Below are 23,561 nucleotides of genomic sequence, written 5' to 3'. Positions count from 1 at the left end.
TGATTCTTTTATTTAAGTTAATACTCGAGGCCAGAGTCCACATCTAAGGCTGGTCAGTGGCCCCATAATAGGACTGATGGGCTTTAGCAGCCTGGAAATATATCTGAAGTAGTTCCTATGTGCCATGTCTGCACCCCTCCAACACTGCTCATGGGGCTGGCTGCTTTTAATCTGGGCTCTACAGATACTCCTAGCCCCTCAGACAGATTTTGGCCATCTGAGGATTGTGTTCCTTTCAGGTCTGGACCCAGGAGCTCTACACTGCCCATTCCGCAGAACACTCATCCTTGAGGGTAACACAAACTCAATCTTCCAGGACATTTCAAGGGAAGCAAGGTGATCTGGACTGCCTTTACATGAAGAGAGTTGTCATGAGCATGACCAAGGGGACCACTAATGTTAGTGCTAAGCCAGTCTTCCATCTTGGAGTCATTAGTTGGTTATTCTCCCAACTGTTGCCACCAGTGTAACAACTCAGGGGGTGTGAGAAATGGAGAAAGGAATCAGTTTCTTTATGCTGATTGCTGCTTAATGGCTCTAAAAAGAACCATTTGGCTTCTTCAGCTACCGCTTCCACTACACAGCCTAGATATTTGGCAGTGGCATATGCTCCCAGCTGCTTAGTTTAAGAAAGTGTAAGAAAGAAAGTGGCAATTATCCCACCCAGGCTGCTCCGTATTTACTTTATTACTTCAGTCACATAACATATGCATGAAATGTAATAGATTACCCCACCCTGGCTGCTCCGTATTTACTTTATTACTTCAGTCACATAAGATATGCATGAAATGTAATGGATTACCCCATCTTGGCTGCTCCGTATTTACTTTATTACTGCAGTCACATAAGATATGGATGAAATGTAATAGTTGAGTAGTATAGATTAAGAATAGAATTAAAGCAACAGAAGAAAATATAACATCAAATAGAACTGGATAGCGTCACAAAAGCAGACAACAGACATTAAAAGGTTTGGGGCAGCCACCCGTATATTGTGCCTTGGCTGCAAAAAGGGTTGAAATTAATTGTGATGTTCACAGGTTTGAGTCTAAAATCGAACTGAATGTAATATGAAAAGATGGCAGCTTTAAAGCCCGGGACTGAAAGTGATGTAATTGGGACTGGAACTGGAAGTGACGTCTTCTGGACTGGAAGTGCCATCTTCATTGGCGCCATGACCGGAAGTGGTGTCTTCAATAACTGTAGTGACGTCATCCATGGCGCAGGGACCGGAAAGTGACATCATTCATGATGACGGAACCAGAAGTGACATCATCACTGGTGCCGGGACCTAGCAAGATTTTCCATGGATGGTCTGCAGAAGATTGAGAAAGACAGTGCAGCTTGCTACCCCCTGGTCTGGCGTAGCAGTACTATTCTTAAGGCCTTTCAGTTGCCTCCCAATCACATGTGTGTGACAATAGTAAAATCTGTATGTACAGTTTTAAATAAAAATGAATCCTTGCTCTAAGGTCAAAAAGTTTACTGAAGATTAGCAGTCAAAAGAGGGTGCTGACCTGGGTGTCAGATTTAAATTCAGCAGTCGGGTTGATGCATGGATGGAATCTTTGACGTCAATGTGAATGGAGTCCTCCAATAAAGTGGAGTTCCTCGTTGTTCCTCTGAAGTCTCCCCTCTCTCTCTCTCAGACTGCTTGATTTTTATGTCACAAACCCAGGTGGGATTATAGACATGGTGATGTAATACACAGATTATTGGGCAGTTATTCTGTTGATGGACAGTTTGGCCTATGCTTTGATCCTGGGTGCTTTATCTGTGAAGTTCCCTTTTCTGTTAGGTTGTAAACTGTGTGGTCATTAAAACTCAGATTATACCTTTAACAGCATTATTCTGTGTAAAACAGTCCCAAAGAATGCATTTACAGGTCATCACATTCCATCTCAGCAAAAAAAAAAAAAACTTGTAACCCAGGCAGATTGAAGCTTGATTTTTTATACTGTATAATGCCTGCATTTCCAAAATGATGATTTTATCTGTTGTCACACATTTGCACATGGGAGGCAGCTAAAGAGCTTGAAAGAGGTTGATTCCATGCCAGACCTATTACGGGAAATTCAGGCTAGGCCCAATGATGTCACTTCCAGTTCAGGCACGATGGCATCACTTCCGGCACTGACCCCGATTACATCACTTCCAGTTCCGATCTCAATGATATCATTTCCTATAACCGGCTTTAAAAACACCATTTTGTGTTTTCAAATCAGTTCTGTTTTGGGCCTAAGTCTGTAAAACTTATTGTTGTTATTTTTGCCTTTTTCATTGACCAACTTCGAAGTATACAGTGTGGCTACCCCAAACCTTTTTGTGGTGTCCTTTTGCATCATTTGACACCCTCTAGGACAACTGTACAGGACAGGATGGACAATGCCAGGTGCCTCAGAATATGTTTTACTCTTTTCAGGACAACACTAGACACTTCTGAAGATTTGCCTATGCTTCAGGAGAGAACTGGAAGGAGGGGTCTTAAGGCCCATTTCTGAAATGTATAGTAACAACATCTTTTATTTTTATTTGATTCAGGCCCAGCAAAAAAGGATGGCTAGCCCAGAACTGAAGAGTTAATTTCTGTCAGCTGTTAGAAAAAGAGCTCTGACACCCAAGTGTCACGGCCAACAGGCACCCTATCCTAAAAACTAGGACAAGAATGTATGACAGAGAGCCTTAGAAAAAGCCATGTTCTTGGAGATTTCTTTTATTACAGACACCAACTCTGATAACTGGACTGGCTACTCCTAAAGAACATTGTGTTTATGTCACTGTTAAAAGCATCCTACATCTTTGCATGGAATAGTTTTTGTATTGGTTACTTCAGTGCCCCCCCAACTGTCACATCATGTATACGGTACTTACATTATCATACAGACATAAAGAACAACTTTGCTTACAGTATAGATTAGTATTTTGTGTAATTTTAGTTGATCTATGAGATGTGAGGGATAGCCGGGGTTCTTACCTGGCCAGGACACCTACAAAAGGGAAGGGCCCTGGGAGGAAGCATGCACAGGGCATTATCTCCCCCAGATCCCTAGATGGCAGCCCCTCTAGGTTGCAGAGGTGCCCTGGATTCCCACAGGGCATCATGGAACTTGGAGTTTGCCTACTCGGCCCTGTTGGGTTCCATGGGTGCCACCAGACGAAATGGGGATCCCCACTTCATGGGACTTCCACCTCACCCAGAAGTGCTATCGGCTTACAGGACACCTGTAAGTACTCCTGGGGGTTACATAAAAGGAGCCAGGTGCCTCAACTCTGAGAGCCAGAGTTTGGAGGAAGGAGGAATATCTTGCTGGGAGGAGCAGGGGAGGTAGTGAGAGAGAGGAAGAGAAGAAGAGGCAAAGAGTTGCTTGTGCTTTCTGTACTTGTACTTGTGCTGTGAGAAACGGTCGGGGAAAAGTTTCCCACGAATAAAAACGATCACATTTTATTGAAACGCCTGTCCAGAGCCTGTCTGTGTCGGGTCTGAGGAGCTGGAGTGCCCCTTGGTGGCCACAGAGCATAACTGTTAGCTGCACAAAAGACACTGAAGAAATTTGGAACAAAAAGAAGGGTTAAGTATAAACAAGGCACAGAGAGAGTGAGAAGTTAGTGTAAGGAAAAATCCTTGTTAGATCATTGCAAAGACACAGGATGAGAGAGTAATAAAAAAAAAAAAATGTTATGTATATGTTTATAACCAGTGCCCAAAGTGGATATACATACAGTAAATGTCAGTACTCTATGTTTAAGAATGATTTATTCAATTGAGGATTAGGGAGAGGAAGCTTCACATTCTGATCACAGAGTTCCGCTCTGCCCCTGGAATTTCGAGCGGCGAAGTACATTGACAGTAGATTGAAGAGTGTTTTTAGTGGGGTTCGTTATGTGTGAAGTTCAAAAACAATGCTAGTTCACACCAAACACTCTCAGTGCACAACTGCTAAAAGTTTCTTAGAAAATTTAGCAGTGCATACTGGTCTAATTCAAGCCCTGTTTATAGTCAACTAGCTGTCCCTCGCGGCTCCGCCCATGTAGTAGTGAAGCAGGACAGTGAGGAGGGCCCCACCCAGCTCCTTTTTCCTGACGTCACGCTTCCTCTTCCTTTTGGCCAGCAGCCTCTGTCTTGGATTAGCGCAAATATATCGTTCCTGCAAGCGAACTATGATTCTTAGCTTGATGAGAGAAGTCGCAAAAATCAACCGGAACGTGCAAGCAAATTATAGAAAAAAATCTGATCTAAATCCATTATGTAGTTCTCTTGTTAAAAGCAGTCAGACATACAGGCAGACAGATGTTGGATTTTATATATATAAAGATGAGAGTATCTAGTGTGTAAATGTGGACATTTGTAATTTGACTACCTTTTTGAAGACAGTATTAAATTAGCATTAGTGATTAGAACAGCAAATACACACTGATTTGTATATGCTTGATGGTAGATTTCCAACACTCACCATCTTCGCTGTTATACCAGTCAACCACTGGACTTTTTAATGTCAGTTAAAAGAGACAGTGATATATACAGTAGAATGCTGATCAAAAGCAGACTGCAGACTTCCCTCTCTTCATGAAGGTGGACTGGAGATTCTTGTTTTGACCTACTGTTAGTGTGTACTGTATGTACACATACCCATAATGGATTGGTCTTCTGTTTCTTACAGTTTGAATAAGCTCCCTCTTCCTGAGAACATTTACTTGCTAAAGTGTCAAGAAATGGATTGACATACCACATTTAGACACACAGAACATGGTCTTTTACACAACAGGTAAAGAAGTACTGTGAACATTGTTCACCTGTAATGATTTTAGTAGTCATTTATAGCAACTGTAAAACTTCACACTAGGTTTAAGTGAAATTAAAAATTTCTGAAGGGAATAAGTAAAACTGGGGGCAACTCAGTAGTGGACTATATAGTGCTGCTGTCTCTTGTATCCAAGGACTCACACTGTGGAGCTTGAACATTGCCTTCATGTTCACACGAGTTGTCCTTAGGTACTGCAGATGCTTCCCTCATCCCAAAAATGTACACGGCCACTTATTTGGTAACTTTGAATTGGGCAGACAATTATATGTCTGTGTATTTGTCATATGATGGACTTGTGTACAAGTCTCAGTTGGTTTCTCTGTTGGATACAATGCTGATGGAAAATTCTTTGTCACTGTATACTGAAAAACAGTAAGTGCGTTCAGAAAATAAACAAATTAATGGACAAGTCTGATGCAAGCACTTAGAGTTAGGTCTTCTATAAAGATATGGTGGCACAGTAGGTTGGAGGTTACTTATAATGTTCTGTTTAAAAAACATATACACAGGGTTTGTTCATAAGTAAAACTATACTTCATTAGAACATGGACCCCTCCCCCCCCCCCCCCCCCCCAGATTGGCATGCTCTTTGTGTAGAGTAACTTTGCATTTGTCATAGTCACATCATTTTATTTCAGGGAATAAAGGGTTGTTGTCTATACTTCAAATGCAAGGGTGGCACAATGGTCTAATGCCAGTGCTGCTACCTCGCAACAAGGAGGCCAAGGTTCACATCCTGGATCCTCCCTTTATGGAATTTAAATGTTCTCCCCGTGGTCATATGGGTTTCCTCCCCCCAGGTGCTCTGGTTTCCTCTTACAGACCAAAGAATGCAGCTTTGGTGGACTGGTGATGCTAAATTGGCCTTTTTGTGTGTGACTGTGTGTTTGCTCTGCCATAGGCTGATGCCCTGTTCAGGGATTGCCCCTGCCTTGTGCAATAGGCTTGATGAGAAAGGTTTCAGCTTCCCTGCAACCCTCCTCAGGATAAAGCTGGTTTGGAAAATGGATGGAACTTCAAATGGATTTGTGTAACTTGTTCACCTTGTTCCTGTCTTTTGCTGATTACTGCCGCGGTAGACTGTGGTGGGCAGAGGCTCCAGCATGGGTTTTTAAACCCACTGGAAGATGTGCAAGTAACTAGTGGCTAAGTTTAGTGGGTAGAATGGAACACATGGGACCTTTAAATTTCAGCTCAGAAACCAAGAATGGCCAAGGAAGTTTGGGGTGAGGAACTCATTCTCTTTAAATAATTTTTACAATTATTCGTGTTGGATATGTTACGGAGTAAGTTATGTAAAAATATTTTATCACAATATTTTTTTTCATTGCAAAATCACTTTTAGAAATATATGCTGTTAAAGGTGCTTCATAAATGAAAGGTTTATTGACTGGTAGTTTACCCTTAAAGTGGCTGAAGTCAAAGACAAAAATAAAAGGTTTATTAAAAATAAAATAAGGTGTAGAAAATAAAGAATGAATGAAGGAGTACTGCCATCTCATGTGTTAGAAATGGCTGCCAAGTTCCTAAATCATAATGCATACTGTGATATTTCCTACATGTGATGAAACTGGAAACCACAAAAATATATGTTGAATTGTAGAACTTTAGAACTTTATATTTCCCTCTTCATTTAATATACCAGAATACATTTTGTAGGATCCTTTTCAGCTCTGTGGTCTGAAAATGACCGTAAAAAAGCATTTTCTGAATTACTAGGCTTTCATGACAAATCCAGTACATTTAAAGAAGGCTATAATTAAGCAAAGAAAAGAACAAACTGTTCTCCAGTAGCTTTTGCTCTCTTTCTCTAAAGCTGTTCAGCTTTCATTACATTGTCAAGTGCAGACTTGAACACAAAGAAGGTCTTAAATATTTTTAGCAGCAGTAGCACTGATAATAAGGGTCCTGCCTAGATTATATCTACAAATAAATTTTTTATTTATATATATATATATATATATATATATATATATATATATATATACTTGTGTGTGTATATATATATATATATATATATATATATATATATATATATATATATATATATATATGTATACAATATATATATTATATATATATATATATATATATATATATATATATATATATATATATATATATATATATATATATATATATATATATATATATATTGTAAGAGCTAGCACGGCCACAGACAGACACGACACCACAATGTCCACAACACACACGTTTATTACACAACTATTTACAGTTTGCTCAGTCCTTGGTCCTTCGGGCCGCCTCCACTCCTGTCTCGCAAGCTCCGTCCTCTTCCACTCGACTCCGGCTCCTCAAATGGATTGAGGCAGCTCCTTTTATAACGCCCCAGATGTGCTCCAGGTGCCTGATGACGAACTTCCGGCAGCACTCCCCAGTGTGGTGGAAGTGCTGCCCTTGCTCCCGGAAGCACTCCGGGCGTACACCATCCCTGGTCTGTCAGCACTTCCTGGTGTACCGGAAGCGCTGTCCCTCAGGGATCAAGGACCGTCCAGGTGCCCAAGGAAGAGATGTGCCGCTCTCCCGGTCCCTCCTACCTCCAGGCGTCCCGGCGGGGCAGGGTTCCTGGCCGTCTATCACAATATATATATACGTATATATATATATATATATAGTGTGGCAGGCGGCCGGGGTTCATGCCTGGCCAGGACGCCCCTGCACTCTATATTCAGCACCATCATTTTGTGTTTTTTTTCTTATGGCTGTTGCCTTTAAGTTTATGAGAGTGACACCCATTGCTGGTCATATGGATGTGGTGTCTGACACTACGTGGGTATAGTGTTGACCTGATTGTATGTACCTTCTCTATTTAAGATGGTGGCACACAGCTTCTGACATCAAAGCTGTTGTTTTGTAACATTACATTTTTTACTTTATTTTTTTCTCTTAGGCATTTTGAATTACTTAGTGTAATTTGTTACCACGTTACAATTTTGCGCTGTTATTCCAGTGGCAGACACCTCCACTTTGTGTGTTTGTGCATGCTAGCAGCCATATTGTTTATGAACAGTACATCTGTGGGTATTAACATGACTCGGGAGTCACATGACATACTATGTCATCACTCCCCACCTATATAAGATGGTGGTGTGCTGCTGTCTTTGTCAAGTTTATTGAGTTGCACATGGAAGTAAGAATTTCACTTTACTCTGTAAACATGACAATAATAACCATATAAACATATAATGCTATATTATACATACTATTAAAATATTTGAACAATTTAGACAAGAACAGGTCATTCAGCCCAACAAAGCTTGCCAGTCCTAACCACTTAATTCTTCTGAAAAAATATGCATTATACATAAAATGTTAATTTGAGCATAGAATTTGTAGGGAAACAAATTTCTGATATGTTTACTTTGATTATAATTCTGGTTACTGTTTAGAGTTTTGGTTGCAAGGTTTTGGAGAAACTTTTGGCTTTGGATCCTCTGCTTGTTTTTCTCATGGCTCTTGGTTCCTGGTGCATTCTTTGGGCTGCTATTTCACAGTGGCTGTACATAGGCTTTGGATAATACTACAAATTACTAATTTTATTTTTCTGTTTATTATAGTTAATACAATGCAGCAAACAACACAGGGTAAGCAACAAAAAATAGTCATTGATGGTTGGAATAATCCTTTAATGTTTTTTCTAATGAATTTCTCTGCTGAATTTGGTTATTTTTCAGCATCCTCTTTTGAGGCAAGTTCTGAATGTTTCATTTCTTTCTTTATTGACAAACTTATTAAACAGATTGTTGATTTTTCTTTTATTACGGTTCCTTTCACCATTCTTAGGATTATTAGACTTTGCCTTTTTTATGGTGCAGGTTAGACCTGCTTTATGTATGTGGGCCAGGCCTACTTTGTGTTTAAAGTACTCCCTGGAGTGTTTGAGCCATAAAACTCCATTGTCCATGATGCCCTGCTGGAATCCGGGCACCTCCATGTTGCAGGGAGGACTCCATCTAGCGGAGTGGGGGTATTGGCTAGGATAAACCATATATCACATGCTGTAAAATTCTAAAAGACCGAGCACAGCTGGCACCTGAATAAATTTGAAAGACGTACCCCAACAAGTCCAGACCACTACCTTTGAAAGAGCTAAGCAAATAACAGATAACACAAGCAAGCATGCTGGGGCAGATGATATCAATAAACAAGGAAAGTTTCAGTAAGGAAATACTCAAACTTTACTTTAATCATTACTTATGCTTATTTGCAGAGAAACTGGGCATTAAACAATAGAAGTCAAAAGAAGAAGAAAAGATAGAACATCAATGATTCAAATCAGTGTCTGAAACAGCAAGCTTTGCCTCAGTATAACCTGGTAATTTAAAGCATTTATTCTTCTTTATTCAACTGAGGCATTCTTTAAAAGTGTGTGCCGCAGTTATGTTGTCCTCTCCTTCATTGGGGCCCACTGCACTTTTGTAGTATAATAATTTGGTGCAGCTCATTGTGACTGCACTGTTATCATTATCAAATTCATAAAGTTTTTCTTCTTTTTGTGTAAGTTTTGTGTGGTTTTGAGGGGGAATTATAGTTTGTTATATAATTTCTGTGCTTTTTGAGTTTCTGTAAAAGCAGAATTTCCCCTTGGAACAAATAAAGTACATACATATGAACAAACAATCTAAAAAATAAGGACACTTTAGACTCAGAAAAATGCCCTTTGTAATGAATTTTCAGATGCAGTGGTGCACCATTGATAAATGAGGCCCTACTGTAAAATACTGTGAAATGCCCCAAGTATCCAAATATTTTTAGAACCAGAAAAATATAACTTCAGGATGGCAAGGTGCAGAAGCTATCTTGGCAGCTTCAGAAAAAGGCTGAAACCAACTTTTCATGGAAGGAGCCAATCCATCACAAGTGACTTGTAAGGCTTTGTTTAAAAATTTTAACCTGTTAGCAGGTTTATCTACTGTACACCACACTCTTCCTCAGAAAGGCAGGCCATGTCATGAAGGAATTTATTTGTACATAGTTGGAAATTTGGCTTTTTGCAGAAGCTAATCAAATAGATAGATAGATAGATAGATAGATAGATAGATAGATAGATAGATAGATAGATAGATAGATAGATAGATGATATCCACACACTTTGGTCTGAACACACATCAGAATAACAAAAAACAAAGAAAATTAAAAAGAGAAAAAAAAACTTCTGACTTGGCTGTCACAGTCACAGTGAGACATTATGCAGGACTATTGCCATTAGTATAAGGAAGCAGCAGTAACATTTTTGACAAACTTCTGCTGAATAATTCATTGGCTGAGAAAGAATGCGAGACAGGATGTGGAGCATTGTTCATAATGGTGTTCAGTTTTGTTTTAGTCCTCTCCTTTGCTACTACATCCAGGGGGCTCTTATATTTGGTAAGATGATTTGGTGGGTCTCTCTTGAAGTGATGTTACCAGTCCAGCACATCACACTATCACAGAATTGTAGAATATATGAAGGATGTCATTAACCACATTAATGGAAAGCAGTCTCCTAAGAAAAAAGGCCATACTCTGCTCTTTATTATATAGTCCCCTGTGTTATGAGACCGGTCCAACCTGCCATTGATGTGGACCCCCAAGTACTTATAAGAGTGGACCACCTCTACATCAACTCCCCCCCTAATAGTGACCAGACATGGAGGCTATTCAGTACATCGAAAGTCAATAAGCAATTCCTTGGTTTTGATGATGTTAAGTTGCAGATAATTCTTTCTGCACCATGAAACAAAGTTTTGCACCTGACTCCTATATTCTGTCTCACCCTTCTTAATTTTTACACCCCGTAAGTGCAGAACCATCTGAGAATTTCTTTAAATTACATGACCTGGTGTTATATTGCCTGGTGAGTTAAAACAGGAAACTTAAGTGTTTACAATCGTGTTCAAAATACATAGTCACATTATGGAAGTTATTTACAATTTGATATGCTATTAACTGGGATGTACCATAGATGGTGCTGTCTGCTGTAGCTTTGCTATCATTGCAGTGCAGTCGTTTAGCCGGGTTAAATAGATCAGTGCAGCACTGTTAAAATTAAACAGGAAGAAAAGCAGTGCTCGTGTTTCGAACTATACGCCATCCTTCCTCTCTCTCCCTCCCACTCCTAGCCAGGGACTCTGTGACAACCGGTTCCCTTTATTCCATCATTTACGTCTTCATGGACATCCGGAGGAAGAACAAGCTTACGCAGTTCTCCTGTATTTGGCAGTGACGTTACTATACCGTAATTAAATAGATCATACCGTAAATAAGATTAAATTCTACTGTATTGTAAACATTATAAGCGTAGTAAGATGACATGTACTTCGTATGAAATAAAAGAAATGGATGGGTTTCTGGCACTATAAATAAAAAAAATACTAAATAAATATCGTTCTCTGAATAGTTTGTCCCTTCGAAGACACCGTAGTTTTGTTGTGTGTGACGTAAAATAACTGTGCGGTGAGTTACCATAGCGCTCGAAGAAATAGCCGGAAGTGTGAAAGAATTGACAGTTTCATTTATGAATGCATGCTTAAAGAATTAATTGCAATGTTTCTGCGGTTGAGACACTAGATTTTACCTTTATTAAACACAGTAAACATCTGAAGCCTAGCGTTTGAAGTGTCGCAAAATACACAGACTTCGTGTGTCAGTTGAAGGGACCCAAACGACTGAATAGTCATGCGTGCAGTTTTAAAAGGACAAAACGGGAGCGCGGCATTTTAGAAGCGAAGACCCGGGCATTCCCTTGTCTATGGTAATTCTACATATATTACACTGATACATTCTTTTCAGGTTTAAATCATGATGATTTTTGCAAATGTTGTTTTTTATATGTAAATGTGTAAGGATAATTTGTAATGTATGTGCCAGTTACTGTTTTTGTACTTCACTGAAATATTCGTGGCATTCAGAATGCAATCGGATTCGACGAGCATAAAAGTTTCTTTAATTTTATTGTTTGAATGGAGGTAGGCTACTCCGGTCTAATTCCTGGTTTTAAGTGATCAGTTGCTTTACTTGTATTTTTTTAAATTAATGATTAAGCAGTGGTATTACATTTCATTAATGTTGGGACTCGGAACTATAAGCGTTTATCCACTGTTTTGTGAACAGGTCGTAGGAAGCTGCTGTCAGTTCCAGCAGCACTGGGTGCAAGGTGGGAGTCAACCATGGAGGGATACTAGTCCACCCCACGGCACAGTCACGCACATAACCACTGTACCATATACGGGCACAGACTATAGCGTTAGGGAGAATAGTGCAAAACAAATCTTAAATATGTTTATGTTTGTCTACGTATACAGCAGTGAGTTGGTCTGACTTTGAAGTACACTTTTCCATAGAAAGGTATAGTCAGTTTGTACAGCTTAAGGACACAGCCCAATGCAGTGCTCTGTTTTCTGTAAACACAATTATTGAACGCATATATTTTAGTTTTATACATTTCGATTACGTCTGTTGGAATTTAAATACTGGAGTCGTGCACGTGATTTAGAGGAAGAAAACAGTTTCAGTCCAAGAATGGCTGCGCATGGCAGAGCAAAATTAACTATCAATCAATCCTTATTTTACATAGTACCATTCAAAGAATATACGTTTTTAAAAATCCAGTTTGGCATCCTATTCAAAATAACACGATAAAGACCAATTTTGTTTAATGCCTGTTTAATGCTTGGTAGATTGCAATAAATGACACTGGAAAGCCTTACACAAGCAAACATGTATTATGTTGGTGCAAGACTGACCAAATCAGTTTATGTTACAGTGCAGTTATAGTTGGTACTGTGTGTTGAGTATTTTTAAAGTTCTAGACCAGAGTTATTCAAATGTGAAGTACTGATTGAGATTCTTGGATAGACTTAGTGAGATAATAAAATTCAATAAACTGAATAATTAATCACTAAGAGATGAATAGGGAATTTGAAAATAATGATAAGGTGGACGATGTCAGATGTCAGAGACAAGCAGGAATGACAAGTAGCCTAGGACATTGGCATTACTAGGTTTGTCAATAAGAAATCATTTGATTTGAGAATTTTTTTTCAAGACTTAAGGTGGTCTGTTTAAAGCCATTGTAGTAAGCTCTTTTAAGTGGTTGTGTATCCCTTCCATTTTATTCTATGTCAGAATTCTACCATTTGCATATTGAAATTTCTGTAATCTGTTTTACATTGTGCTGTAAGACTTATGAAAGTGAATTACAGAAAAGCAATTATCAGGTGATGAAGTTGTGTCATGCTTGTTTCTGCAATATTTTAGGTGTAAGAGAATTGGAATTTAGTAACTTTTCATAGATGGAAAAATATTCTGACTGCTGCAGATGTTTTATGTTTGAATAGGAGGGCTGGGCTTCAGATCTGAATAATGGAGAAAGTGAACTTAAAACTGCTGTACATCCAGCTAAATTGAGCAAAAGCCATCTGCATTAAAATATTCAGATGTTATCCGGTTACTAAATTGCAGGCTAATTTTGCCAAATAGGCTGTGATGTACATGGCAATGAATGAGCACCTTGTCTCCAAGTTGTTGTTTTATTTTATCTACTTATCCCTCTGATTATTGGAACTGAAACCTGCACTTTGAAAATTGGTAGAATGAGAGGCAAAATCATATTGGAAACAGGATATTTAAAAAAAAAAAAATAGAGTTAAGAAATAGAATTATGGTGTCTAATTAAATAATGCATGCAAAAAATCATGGCTAGCAATTATAATGAAGCTTAGATGACTGTAACCTACGCATATGTGTCTTATTAAAAATAATTTCTTAATTGATGATTAATTCTCCCCATTTACATACCTTTTTTTTTTGCTGTCTGTCTGTAGTACCATAACTTTCCCAGGTATTTCTCCATATGCTGTCTTACAGGGAAAAGGACTGATTGCTCCTTAATATAGGATGTTGCATTTTAAATATTTTTAAATCATTATCTCACAATAATCCGTAAATGTCACAAAATGTTGCAAGTAGCCATTGCTCTGAAGGACATAGACTATTTACAAATGAATACACTTAAATAATTGGTTGTTGGGGGAAAAATGAAAGGTCAGAATCCTAAAATTCACAGTATATTAAAATGTATAGGGTAAATGGACAGAAAGAACTGATTAATACTTACCAATTTCCATCCATTTTCAAACCCGCTGAATCCGAACACAGGGTCATGGGGGTACCTAACAATTTCTCAACCAGAAATGCTAATTTTTACATTAGTTTTTTGTTTCCTTTACTAAATAACTCATTTTGTGGAATTGTCTCAGCTCCACAATGTCGGCCATAAAACAACAAGCAGATGTCTTCCATGATGTATGAGTTTTGTGATTTGTTTTGTATTGTATAATTGTGAATATTGTATTTTAGTTAAAGGTTTTTATAGCAACATGTAGTTAGTTTAAATGTGTTGAGTACATTGACCCAGAAAAATTTTACTAATAAAATCAAAACTTTATTAAACTTAATTTAGTACATGCTGGTTTGTTTAAAGACATAAACTAATTAGCACACAGTTACCTCCATAAGAAAACATTTGAAATGGAACGGGACATTCCGAAGGGCTCAGTGACTTTCAACTTGAAACTGATATAGGATGCCACTTTTGAACATTTTTGTGTCAAATATCTGCACTGCTACGACTTTGCCGGTCAACTGTAAATGTTGTTATTGTTAAAGTGTATATTTCTTGGTTGCAATAACTGTTCAGCTTGAAGTGGAAACCCTCACAAACTTACAGAAAAATGGATTACAGAGTGCTGAAGCGCATAACATGTAAAAAGTGAAAGATCCACCTTCCCAGAAAACAAACTAGGTGTTTCTTTTTTGGGTTGCCCATTTTAAAGAATCTGATGTTTTGTTCTGCTGTTGGGGGACAAAAATGAGCAGACAGGTTAAAGGAGGCAACTGAGAAGAGAGGCCAATAGGCCGGAAAGAATCAAAACCAGGAAGATAAGAGATGATTTGTCGGCTAAACCAAAGGGAATGGTAAATCTATAATATGAAAGAGAAAACAAAGCACTGTCAAAAAAAACAAATACAATCGAGAGCTTTTTGCACAACTGTTTTTAAATGTGTCCACATTTAACAAGATTTGCCCAGTTGCAATTCATATCATAGCAGAATTGATATGGGGACATGATCCTGGCAACTGCCTAGCAACCAGTTACCAAAATGTCTCAAATTAAAACAATATATCTTTAAATACCCGCACAAAAATAAATAATAACTTTTACTAGGCGTCACATACAGTTAAATGACTTAACCAAAATGCTTCCTAACCATAAATAACATTATTACAGGGTAAATCTTGTTTAAGCAAAAATTTATCCTTCCCAGAAAAAATGAGTGTGGTTCATGACATAAACCAGCCAGAGTGACCACCTTTAGTTTTTATCTGAGGCTTGTTTGTGAAGCTCAGTGAAGCTCAGGAAGTACAGATAGGTGGAGTTCAGCACAATCTCTCCCTCTCTATGAATAAAATGGTAATGTCTGTCCATCTGTCACATGATTTCTTGCAAACTATTGGGGCTAGAACCTCAATGTTGGTCTTATTCGAAATTTTATCACCTGATATTTTATGGTGGGAAATACACTGGGGGATAACACTGCTCTCGGTGCTGGGTAAGGTCCTTGCTAGGGTTGTCCTCAAGAAGGATCCGTGATCACTTGCTCACTTACCAGCTAACGGAGCAGTCTGGTTTTATGCCTAAGAAGTCTACCATCAACCGCATCCTGCACTGAGGGTTCTCTTGGAGTACAAACACGAATATCGGCAGAGTTTCTTTGCAGCCTTTGTCAATTTTTGTAAAGCCTTCGACTCGAGCTGCCCTGTGGGACATCCTGAGACTTTGTGGGATCCACTCAAGGTTGCTGGATATCATGGCTGGCCTGTGCACTGGTACTGTGAGTACAGTGTAGAGTGGAGGCAGAACCTCTGCGTTTTTTCCCAGTTAATTCTGGGGTTCTTCAGGGTTGTGTTCTTGCTCTTACTCTGTTCAATGCTTGCATGGACTGGGTGTTGGGCAAGGTGGTGGGGTTCAGTGGCTGTGGGGCATCTGTTGGCGAAGAAAGATTCACTGATTTTGACTTTGCTGACGATGCTATGATTTCCGTGGAGTCAATGGTGGCTATGATTAGGGCTCTTGAGAAACTGAATGAGGAGTCTGAGTGACTGGGCTTGCGAGTGTCCTGGATAAAAAACAAGATCCAGGCCTTTAATGACCTCTTGGGCACAGCCATCAGCAGTGTATCTGTCTGCAGAGAGAATTTCATCCTTGTCAAGAGGTTAACTTACCTTGGCATCGAGATTCTTGACTCTGGTGACTCTTTCTGTGAAATCAGTAGATGGATTAGGAGAACATGGGAGTCATGGGGTTGCTGGAAAGGGGTGTGTGACGCTCCCGATATCTATGCAAAAGGATGAAGGTCCAAGTCTGTAGAGTCGTGGTGCTTCATGTCTTGCTATATGGTTGCAAGACATGGTTGCTATCCTTTGACCTGAGATAAAGACTGGACTCCTTTGGTACTGTGTCTCTTCGGAGAATCCTTGGGTACTGCTGGTTTGATTCTTAGTCGAACGAGCGGTTGCTCATGGAGTCCCGAATGAAGCACATTACCTGCATTGTGAGGGAGTGTCAATTACGGCACTACAACCATGTGGCACGATTCCCCGAGGGTGATCTGGCTCACAGGCTCCTCATTGTTGAGGACCCGAGTGGCTGGACCAGGCCAAGGGGATGCCCACGTAACACCTGGCTGCGGCAGATAGAGGGTCATTTCTGGAGGGTGGGACTGGACCACGAGTCTGCCTGGGGGGTTGGCAACCAGGATCCCAAGCTGTTTCGTTGCATGGTGGGTGCGGCAACATGCTGTACCAGTGCATGCACCCTGAACTGACCTAATATTTTATAGAAAGTCAAAACATATTACGTAGTGACAACCTCTGCAAAGTGTCATGTGGTTTTATGTTTATTATGGTAATACGTGCAGGATAAAGAAGTAAGCTGAAAGAAGTTAAATATTCTTGGTAGCTGCAACCTACTGGTCATGACCTGTGGTTGTGTGTTTGTAGCAAAGTGACCATGTGATAACCTCCATAATGACAGAAAGAAAAAGAAGAACAATGACATCTGCTTAACGTCAAGCACAGCTAAGAAGTCAATTAAGTGACAAAGAATGAGAAAGAATAAGCAATCAAGACAGTGAAGCACATAGACAAGCAAGAAGTAATCCTGAATAAAGCCTAATATCTTCTGGAAATTAAAATAATTTAGGTTGAGGCAAGCTGCTGGCCATAAAACTTTATTGTCATAAAAGCAGTCCCAGCATCCTCTATATTGATCATCCCACCAGGACATGGTACACACATGTTCAGAATTCATAATCAATTGTAAATGTTGTTTTTGTTGATCATAGAACATCAAACTTTGTTACATGCAAATAAAACATGTAAATGTGACATATGTTTATGGCAAAGTGATCACAAAACAAAGTAATAACCTCTATAATGTCAGAAAGAAAAAGAAAAACAGATACATCTGCTGAGCGTCGAGCAAATAACAGAATGCATTTAAATTCACTAAAAACAAAAAGGAAACATGAAGACAAGATGCTGAACCACATTAGCAAGCAAAAAGTAATTGTGACTATTATCATTATTACCATTATACCAAACAGCGTTTGTACCATTTGGAGTTCAATTTAATTCAGAATTGACATGCCCATCTGCCTCCAGATGTTTTCACATTTGAGAGCAGAGAAACAGTTTTTAGTATTGTTGTTTGGTGGTGGATAGCTTCATTCGTATTGGCCAGAAGGTTTTGTAGCACTTTTTTATTTCAGTTTTTATTTCATACCTTTAACATTGAATGAAAACAAAATTAACACATTTTTCAGAAGATGTCACATTCAATTAATTTTCTGATATTTATAGAAAAAAGTGACACATAATTTACAAGCTGTTTTCAAGATAATTTAAAAAAATCCAGATTTTGTAAATGGTAAGTAATTTTGTAGTGGTTGGCACTGCTCTTCTAGGAGATTTCAGGCTTTTGTGGATTTACATATTCACCTTAGCGTATTTCACTTTTCCACCTGCATCCCAGAGTCGGATTGTTTAGGTTGATTGGCAATTCTAAATTTGCCATTTATGACTGCATATGGGTGTATGGTCTAGAGTGCTGCCTGATGGATTTGGGCCTGGTCCAGAGTGGGTTCCTGTCTTCCACCCAGGTGTAGATGACAGGGAGTGCTATCGAGCCCCAGACATAGCTGATACTCGCACAGTTGCTGGTTGAAATAATGCATTTTATTCTTCCAGATACCTTTCAAACAATACAGAATTTAAATGGACGGTGAATCCTTCCTTTTCTGTCTTCTTCTTACAACTCCTCTTCCTCTTCCAAGTGTTGTCCTCTGCCTCCCGACTGACTTTTCGAGGTAAGGCAGAGCAGTCATTTTTAAACGAGATCCCGGGAGTACTTCTGGTGTCTGCCCACAGTCCGACGGAAGGCAGGGATGACTCCTTCCGGCAGCTCACCCTAGCAGTAGGCATGGTATACCACAGAGCTGTAGCATGGGGCTACATTTCCCAGTATGCCTGTGGGTTGAAAAGCAGGGTCAGTGACACAAGAATACTGGCCTCCAGTGTTTTGGGAGAATATAGGCTTCGGAAAGGCCAACTCCTTCAATCTCTTCATCCTTCTGGCCTCCCTTCCTGGCAAAGGATCAGTTCTTGACCTGATCCGGATACCAGCCAATCCATGGCAACAATTACACAAGGCTTTCGGGATAGGCTTTGAAGCCCTGAGACCAAAAACTGGACAAAACAGGTACAGAAATTAGGTTTTACTCCTCTCTTATCCACAATCTATTTTTGTTTTATTTCCAAAAATAATTATCAGGTTTGGTTGTTTTATTCTGCCCTGAGGTATAGGATTGTTTTTCTTATGCAGCTAAAAAGAAATATTTATTAAATGGGATTCCATTAAAACGTCTTTGCAGTTGGTAAGATATAGGTCTGTGATATTGACACACTGTCTATAGTTTAACATGCCTTTTCACTTGTGACCAGTTTGACTGTGTTTCTGTATGTTCTACAGCTTATCTTAATAAGGTGTATTGTATTTTTTGTAAACATTTAGCTGTTATGTCATCTTTTTTTCTTAGGAAAAAGGAAATGAAACCTCAAAAATGGCCTTTGCAAGTAACTTTTGCTAAGATGAATCAGATGGGTGGTACCTGGAAGGCTGATGCTCAGACCAGAAATCAGTTTCTCCAAAACCAGGTAGACTTTTTAGATGTGTACAGGTATTTTAATGCCACTTTCTAAACATTATGCTTTTTTGTAGTACAAATTTGTCATTATTCTGTTCTTATTTTTGTATGTGAGCAGCTCCAGTTTAACAGGGATGTTCCTGCCATGCCTGCAAACCTTGCAACTCGATTTTGTAACCCTGCACCAATTATAATTGAGAAACTGGCACCTTTCAAACCCTGTAATGATGCAAGCAGCCCACAGGTGGCAAACAGTCCAGGCACTTCAGAGAGTTCAATGCAGTTTTCTGTGATCTCAGAAGAGCGTCTTCAGTGGGCGGTTAAAAAAGCACAGAGAGACCTGCGACGCCAAAAGCAGATGTCCATACTGGCAGACAGTTTGCAAGAACCAACTACAGTGAATGCAGAAGATGAGGAACCACATGAAAAAATGAGTCATGGGGTATGTCTACTTAATCTAATAACTAAATCCTTTCATTTGTCAAACAATGTCAGATTATGTAGCTTAATGATTAAATGATTTGAAAAGAAGTTCTCGTTAAATATTTTTAAATCCCAGGGAAGGATAGTTTACCTCTTAGCATTTTTTTTTGTCATAAATAGACATATGCAGTCATGCATATGTATAATTTTACATATATAATGCATATAGCCTGTGTGTGTGTTTATATGTGTATATAAATATATATACAGTACTGTGCAAAAGTTGTAGGCAGGTGTGAAAAAATGTTGTAAACAAAGAATGCTGTCAAAAATGGAAGTGTTAATCATTTATTTTCATCAATCAACAAAATGCAGTGAATGAACAAAAGAGAAATCTAAATCAAATCAATATTTGGTGTGACCACTCTTTGCCTTCAAAACAGCATCAATTCTTCTAGGTACACTTGCACACAGTTTTTGAAGGAACTCGGCTGGTAGGTTGTTCCAAACATCTTGGAGAATTAACCACAGATCTTCTGAGGATGTAGGCTTCCTGACATCCTTCTATCTCTTCATGTAATCCCAGACACACTCGATGATGTTGAGATCAAGGCTCTGTGGGGGCCATACCATCACTTCCAGGACTTCTTGTTCTTTACGCTGAAGATAGTTCTTAATGACTTTGGCTGTATGTTTGGGGTCGTTGTCCTGCTGCAGAATAACTTTGGGGCCAATCATATGCATCCCTGATGGTATTGCATGATGGATAAGTATCTGCCTGTATTTCTCAGCATTGAGAACACCATTAATCCTGACCAAATCTCCAACTCCATTTGCAGACATGCAGCCCTAAACGTTCAAGGAACCTCCACCATGCTTCACTGTTGCCTGCAGACCCTCATTATTGTACCGCTCTCCAGCCCTTTGATGAACAAACTGCCTTCTGCTACAGCCAAATATTTCAAATTTTGACTCATCAGTCCAGAGCACCTGCTGCCATTTTTCTGAACCCCAGTTCCTATGTTTTCGTGCATACTTGAGTCGCTTGGCCTTGTTTCCACGTCGGAGGTATGGCTTTTTGGCTGCAACTCTTCCATGAAGACCACTTCTGGCCAGACTTCTCCGGACAGTAGATGGGTGTACCTGGGTCCCACTGGTTTCTGCCAGTTCTGAGCTGATGGCACTGCTGGACATCTTCTGATTTCGAAGGGTAATAAGCTTGATGTGTCTTTCATCTGCTGCACTAAGTTTCCTTGGCCGACCATTGCGTCTATGATCCTCAGTGTTGCCCGTTTCTTTGTCCTTCTTCAAAAGAGCTTGAACAGCACATCTTGAAACTCCAGTCTGCTTAGAAGTCTTTGTCTGGGAGAGACCTTGCTGATGCAGTATAACTACCTTGTGTCTTGTTGCTTGTTGCAATCTTGCCATGACATGAAACTGTCTTCCACAACCTCACCTTGGTAGCAGAGTTTGGCTGTTCCTCACCCAGTTTTAAGCTTCCTACACAGCTGTTTCTGTTTCAGTTAATGACTGTATTTCAACCTACGTGTGACATTGATGATCATTAGCACCTGTTTGGTATAATTGGTTGATCATACACCTGACTATAATCCTACAAAATCCCTGACTTTGTGCAAGTGTACCTATAAGAATTGATGCTGGTTTGAAGGCAAAAGGTAGTAACACCAAATATTGATTTAATTTAGATTTTTCTTTTGTTCGCTCACGTTGCATTTTGAAAATTGATAACAATAAACAATCATTATATTTCTGAAAGCGTTCTTTGTTTACAGCATTTTTTCACACCTGCTTAAAACTTTTGCACAGTACTGTATAAAAAAATATATGTGTATATACATATGCACACACACTATATATAAATACAAAAATAAATTGCCTGTGTCCTCTGCAGTTAAAGCAAAAGACAAAAAAGCCAAACAACACCAGTGCCAGGGCGGAGGTCATGCCATCAGGAGCCAGTGTTCTTGTCTACATCCCTGAAAAGCTTATTCATCCCACCAGTGCTAAAATGCCGGTTTCACCACCAACAAAAGACTCTGGGCCAATACAAAGACAAGGAAGTCCTTTCAAAAACCAAGAAGGGAAGCTCCTTGTTGAGATGTGTCGATTGCAGAAAGAACTCCATGCGTGCAAAAAGGGTTTTGAGGAAATTGCTAACCGTGGTAAGCATATGAATTTGGAGGTTATATTCAGACCTTGATCATGAAAAACAGAACTTTTCATAATTTAGACTTTATTGTAGGGAAATATTTGTAAACATTTTTCAGTATTACAATATTTTTATGTTTTCAATTGATGCTATACTGGAATTATTTATTTAGAAAATGGGCAATCAATCTCTAAATGTAAAAATATAATTATTCTAATATACTGTACAGTATTTAGTGGGCCTAATTATCTAGGTCAATGTGCATGATCGGGATACATTATGGTTGTTTGCAGAAAAAAAAGTAACTTATTTACAGTAGAGCACAGATAGTTTAGGGGACTTCCACAGTAACAGAAGTTAAAACCTTTAAATCCCAAGAGTGCTTTATCCACTACAACACACTACCTGCCTAATAACATTTTAATTCTGTCTCTACTAACAGTTCTTCACATAATTTAATATTACTGCAAAAGTTTTTTTTTATTGTTATTTAATTACTTGTCTTGTTGATACTTTACAGGAGAGCCTATTGAGCCTCTGGACCCTAATGAAGTGCGTCGTGCTCATGTTCGGAGGCAAGAGCAAGCAGCCCGCTCAGCAAGGATAATTTATGCACTGCAACAGCGGGTTAGTTTACTTTTAGTAGTATATCAAATCAGTGGGTGCTCTTTTACATAATTTATGAGTGGATCCTCCTGTACTTTGACATTTTTATATATCCACTAAAAATGCATGAAGACAGAGGTTAGACAATCTCTATTCCCTTTTGATGCTTAAAAATAATATAGTGTATATTTTTGATACTTTTTTTTTTTAGGTTAAAGAAATTTTGGAGGAAGTAGACAGGTTCAGTCCCCACAAAGACAAGAATGCGATAAAGGTATGTGTTTGCACCTTTTAAATGTTTAAATAATGTAAGAAGTTAAGTATCAAACTAAATATTCATTGTTGTTTTATCAGAGCTACCCAGGTAATGAATTTTAGAAGCCGAGTTGGGTAATGGTGATAGATAGTGGAGCTTTTACTGGGAATGTTAATTATCCCAGGGTGATATATAAATAAATATTAAATAGTTGCATTTGCCTTGTCTTTCCCAACAAATTTCATCAAATGAATCATGTTTTCACTTGCCGCATTCAGGTTTGGTCCATGCATAAAAAGGTTTTCAGACTGAGAGTGTCTATATGTACAAATTTTGTAGTGTTGGCAATATATTCCTTAGTGCTTAAATCTTAACACAAGTATGAGAAAGAGACATTGCAATACTGCTTATATTAGTTTTTTTTTCAAGTATTAAAGGTATTTTCAACATATCTAAATGAAATAATAAAATGAATGGTTTAGCTCTCCTTATCCTAATATTTTTCACTTTATTTAATTTTAATGTGTTTTAATATGTACCCACAGATCAATACTGTTAAAAGTAATTGTGTTTCTCCATCCTTTCCTTTTTCTAGTCTAGGGCAATGGACAGGCTGATTGTAGCTCATCGGGGAACAGTGCGTGCCCTGCAGGTTTTTGTCAGCCAGCTCTCTGACCAGATGGAGACCCGCGTGCCCTCATATTACAGAGAACTTGCCAAACTAGTTCGGCAGCTTGCCCTCTGTTCTGCAAAACTGGTTGCAGGAGCAGGAGTAGGCAGAGCTGTTTCTGAGAGCACAATTAATATCCTTGAGCAGCTTGAGGTAAGTCAGAGTGGAAATAGTGACCACATTTTTATTTTCCCATGCAAATATTGCAGGATTTTTGTGTATCTGTATGTCTCTGCAGTGCACTTGACCATCTGTCTACCTTTGGACTGAAATTTTGTTCTCTGTAATTACCCAAAGGCCTGAATTTTAAATAGCACACATTTATGGAGCTATGCAAAGGACAGCACCAATGTGCATCTGAAAAAG

At 38.9% G+C, this 23,561-nt stretch overlaps 1 protein-coding gene across 1 annotated transcript in view; it reads left to right on the top strand.

Moving 5' to 3' along the window:
• The first annotated feature begins 11,247 nt into the window (after positions 1 to 11,247).
• The window catches only part of kiaa0753 (KIAA0753 ortholog), a 103,754-nt gene continuing 91,440 nt past the window's right edge, over positions 11,248 to 23,561 (top strand). Inside the window, exons 1-7 of the mRNA XM_028806636.2 lie at positions 11,248 to 11,556; positions 18,963 to 19,080; positions 19,189 to 19,512; positions 21,406 to 21,676; positions 22,184 to 22,290; positions 22,481 to 22,543; positions 23,121 to 23,348. Of these exons, the coding sequence (XP_028662469.2) occupies positions 18,973 to 19,080; positions 19,189 to 19,512; positions 21,406 to 21,676; positions 22,184 to 22,290; positions 22,481 to 22,543; positions 23,121 to 23,348 (1,101 nt within the window). The 5' untranslated portion in view covers positions 11,248 to 11,556; positions 18,963 to 18,972. The remainder of the gene's footprint in view (positions 11,557 to 18,962; positions 19,081 to 19,188; positions 19,513 to 21,405; positions 21,677 to 22,183; positions 22,291 to 22,480; positions 22,544 to 23,120; positions 23,349 to 23,561) is intronic.

The sequence above is a fragment of the Erpetoichthys calabaricus genome, chromosome 8 (genome assembly GCF_900747795.2).
Source record: "Erpetoichthys calabaricus chromosome 8, fErpCal1.3, whole genome shotgun sequence".
Taxonomy (NCBI): domain Eukaryota; kingdom Metazoa; phylum Chordata; class Cladistia; order Polypteriformes; family Polypteridae; genus Erpetoichthys; species Erpetoichthys calabaricus.
Note: the sequence above shows the minus strand (reverse complement) of the source record. Positions and strands in the feature narration are given on the sequence as shown.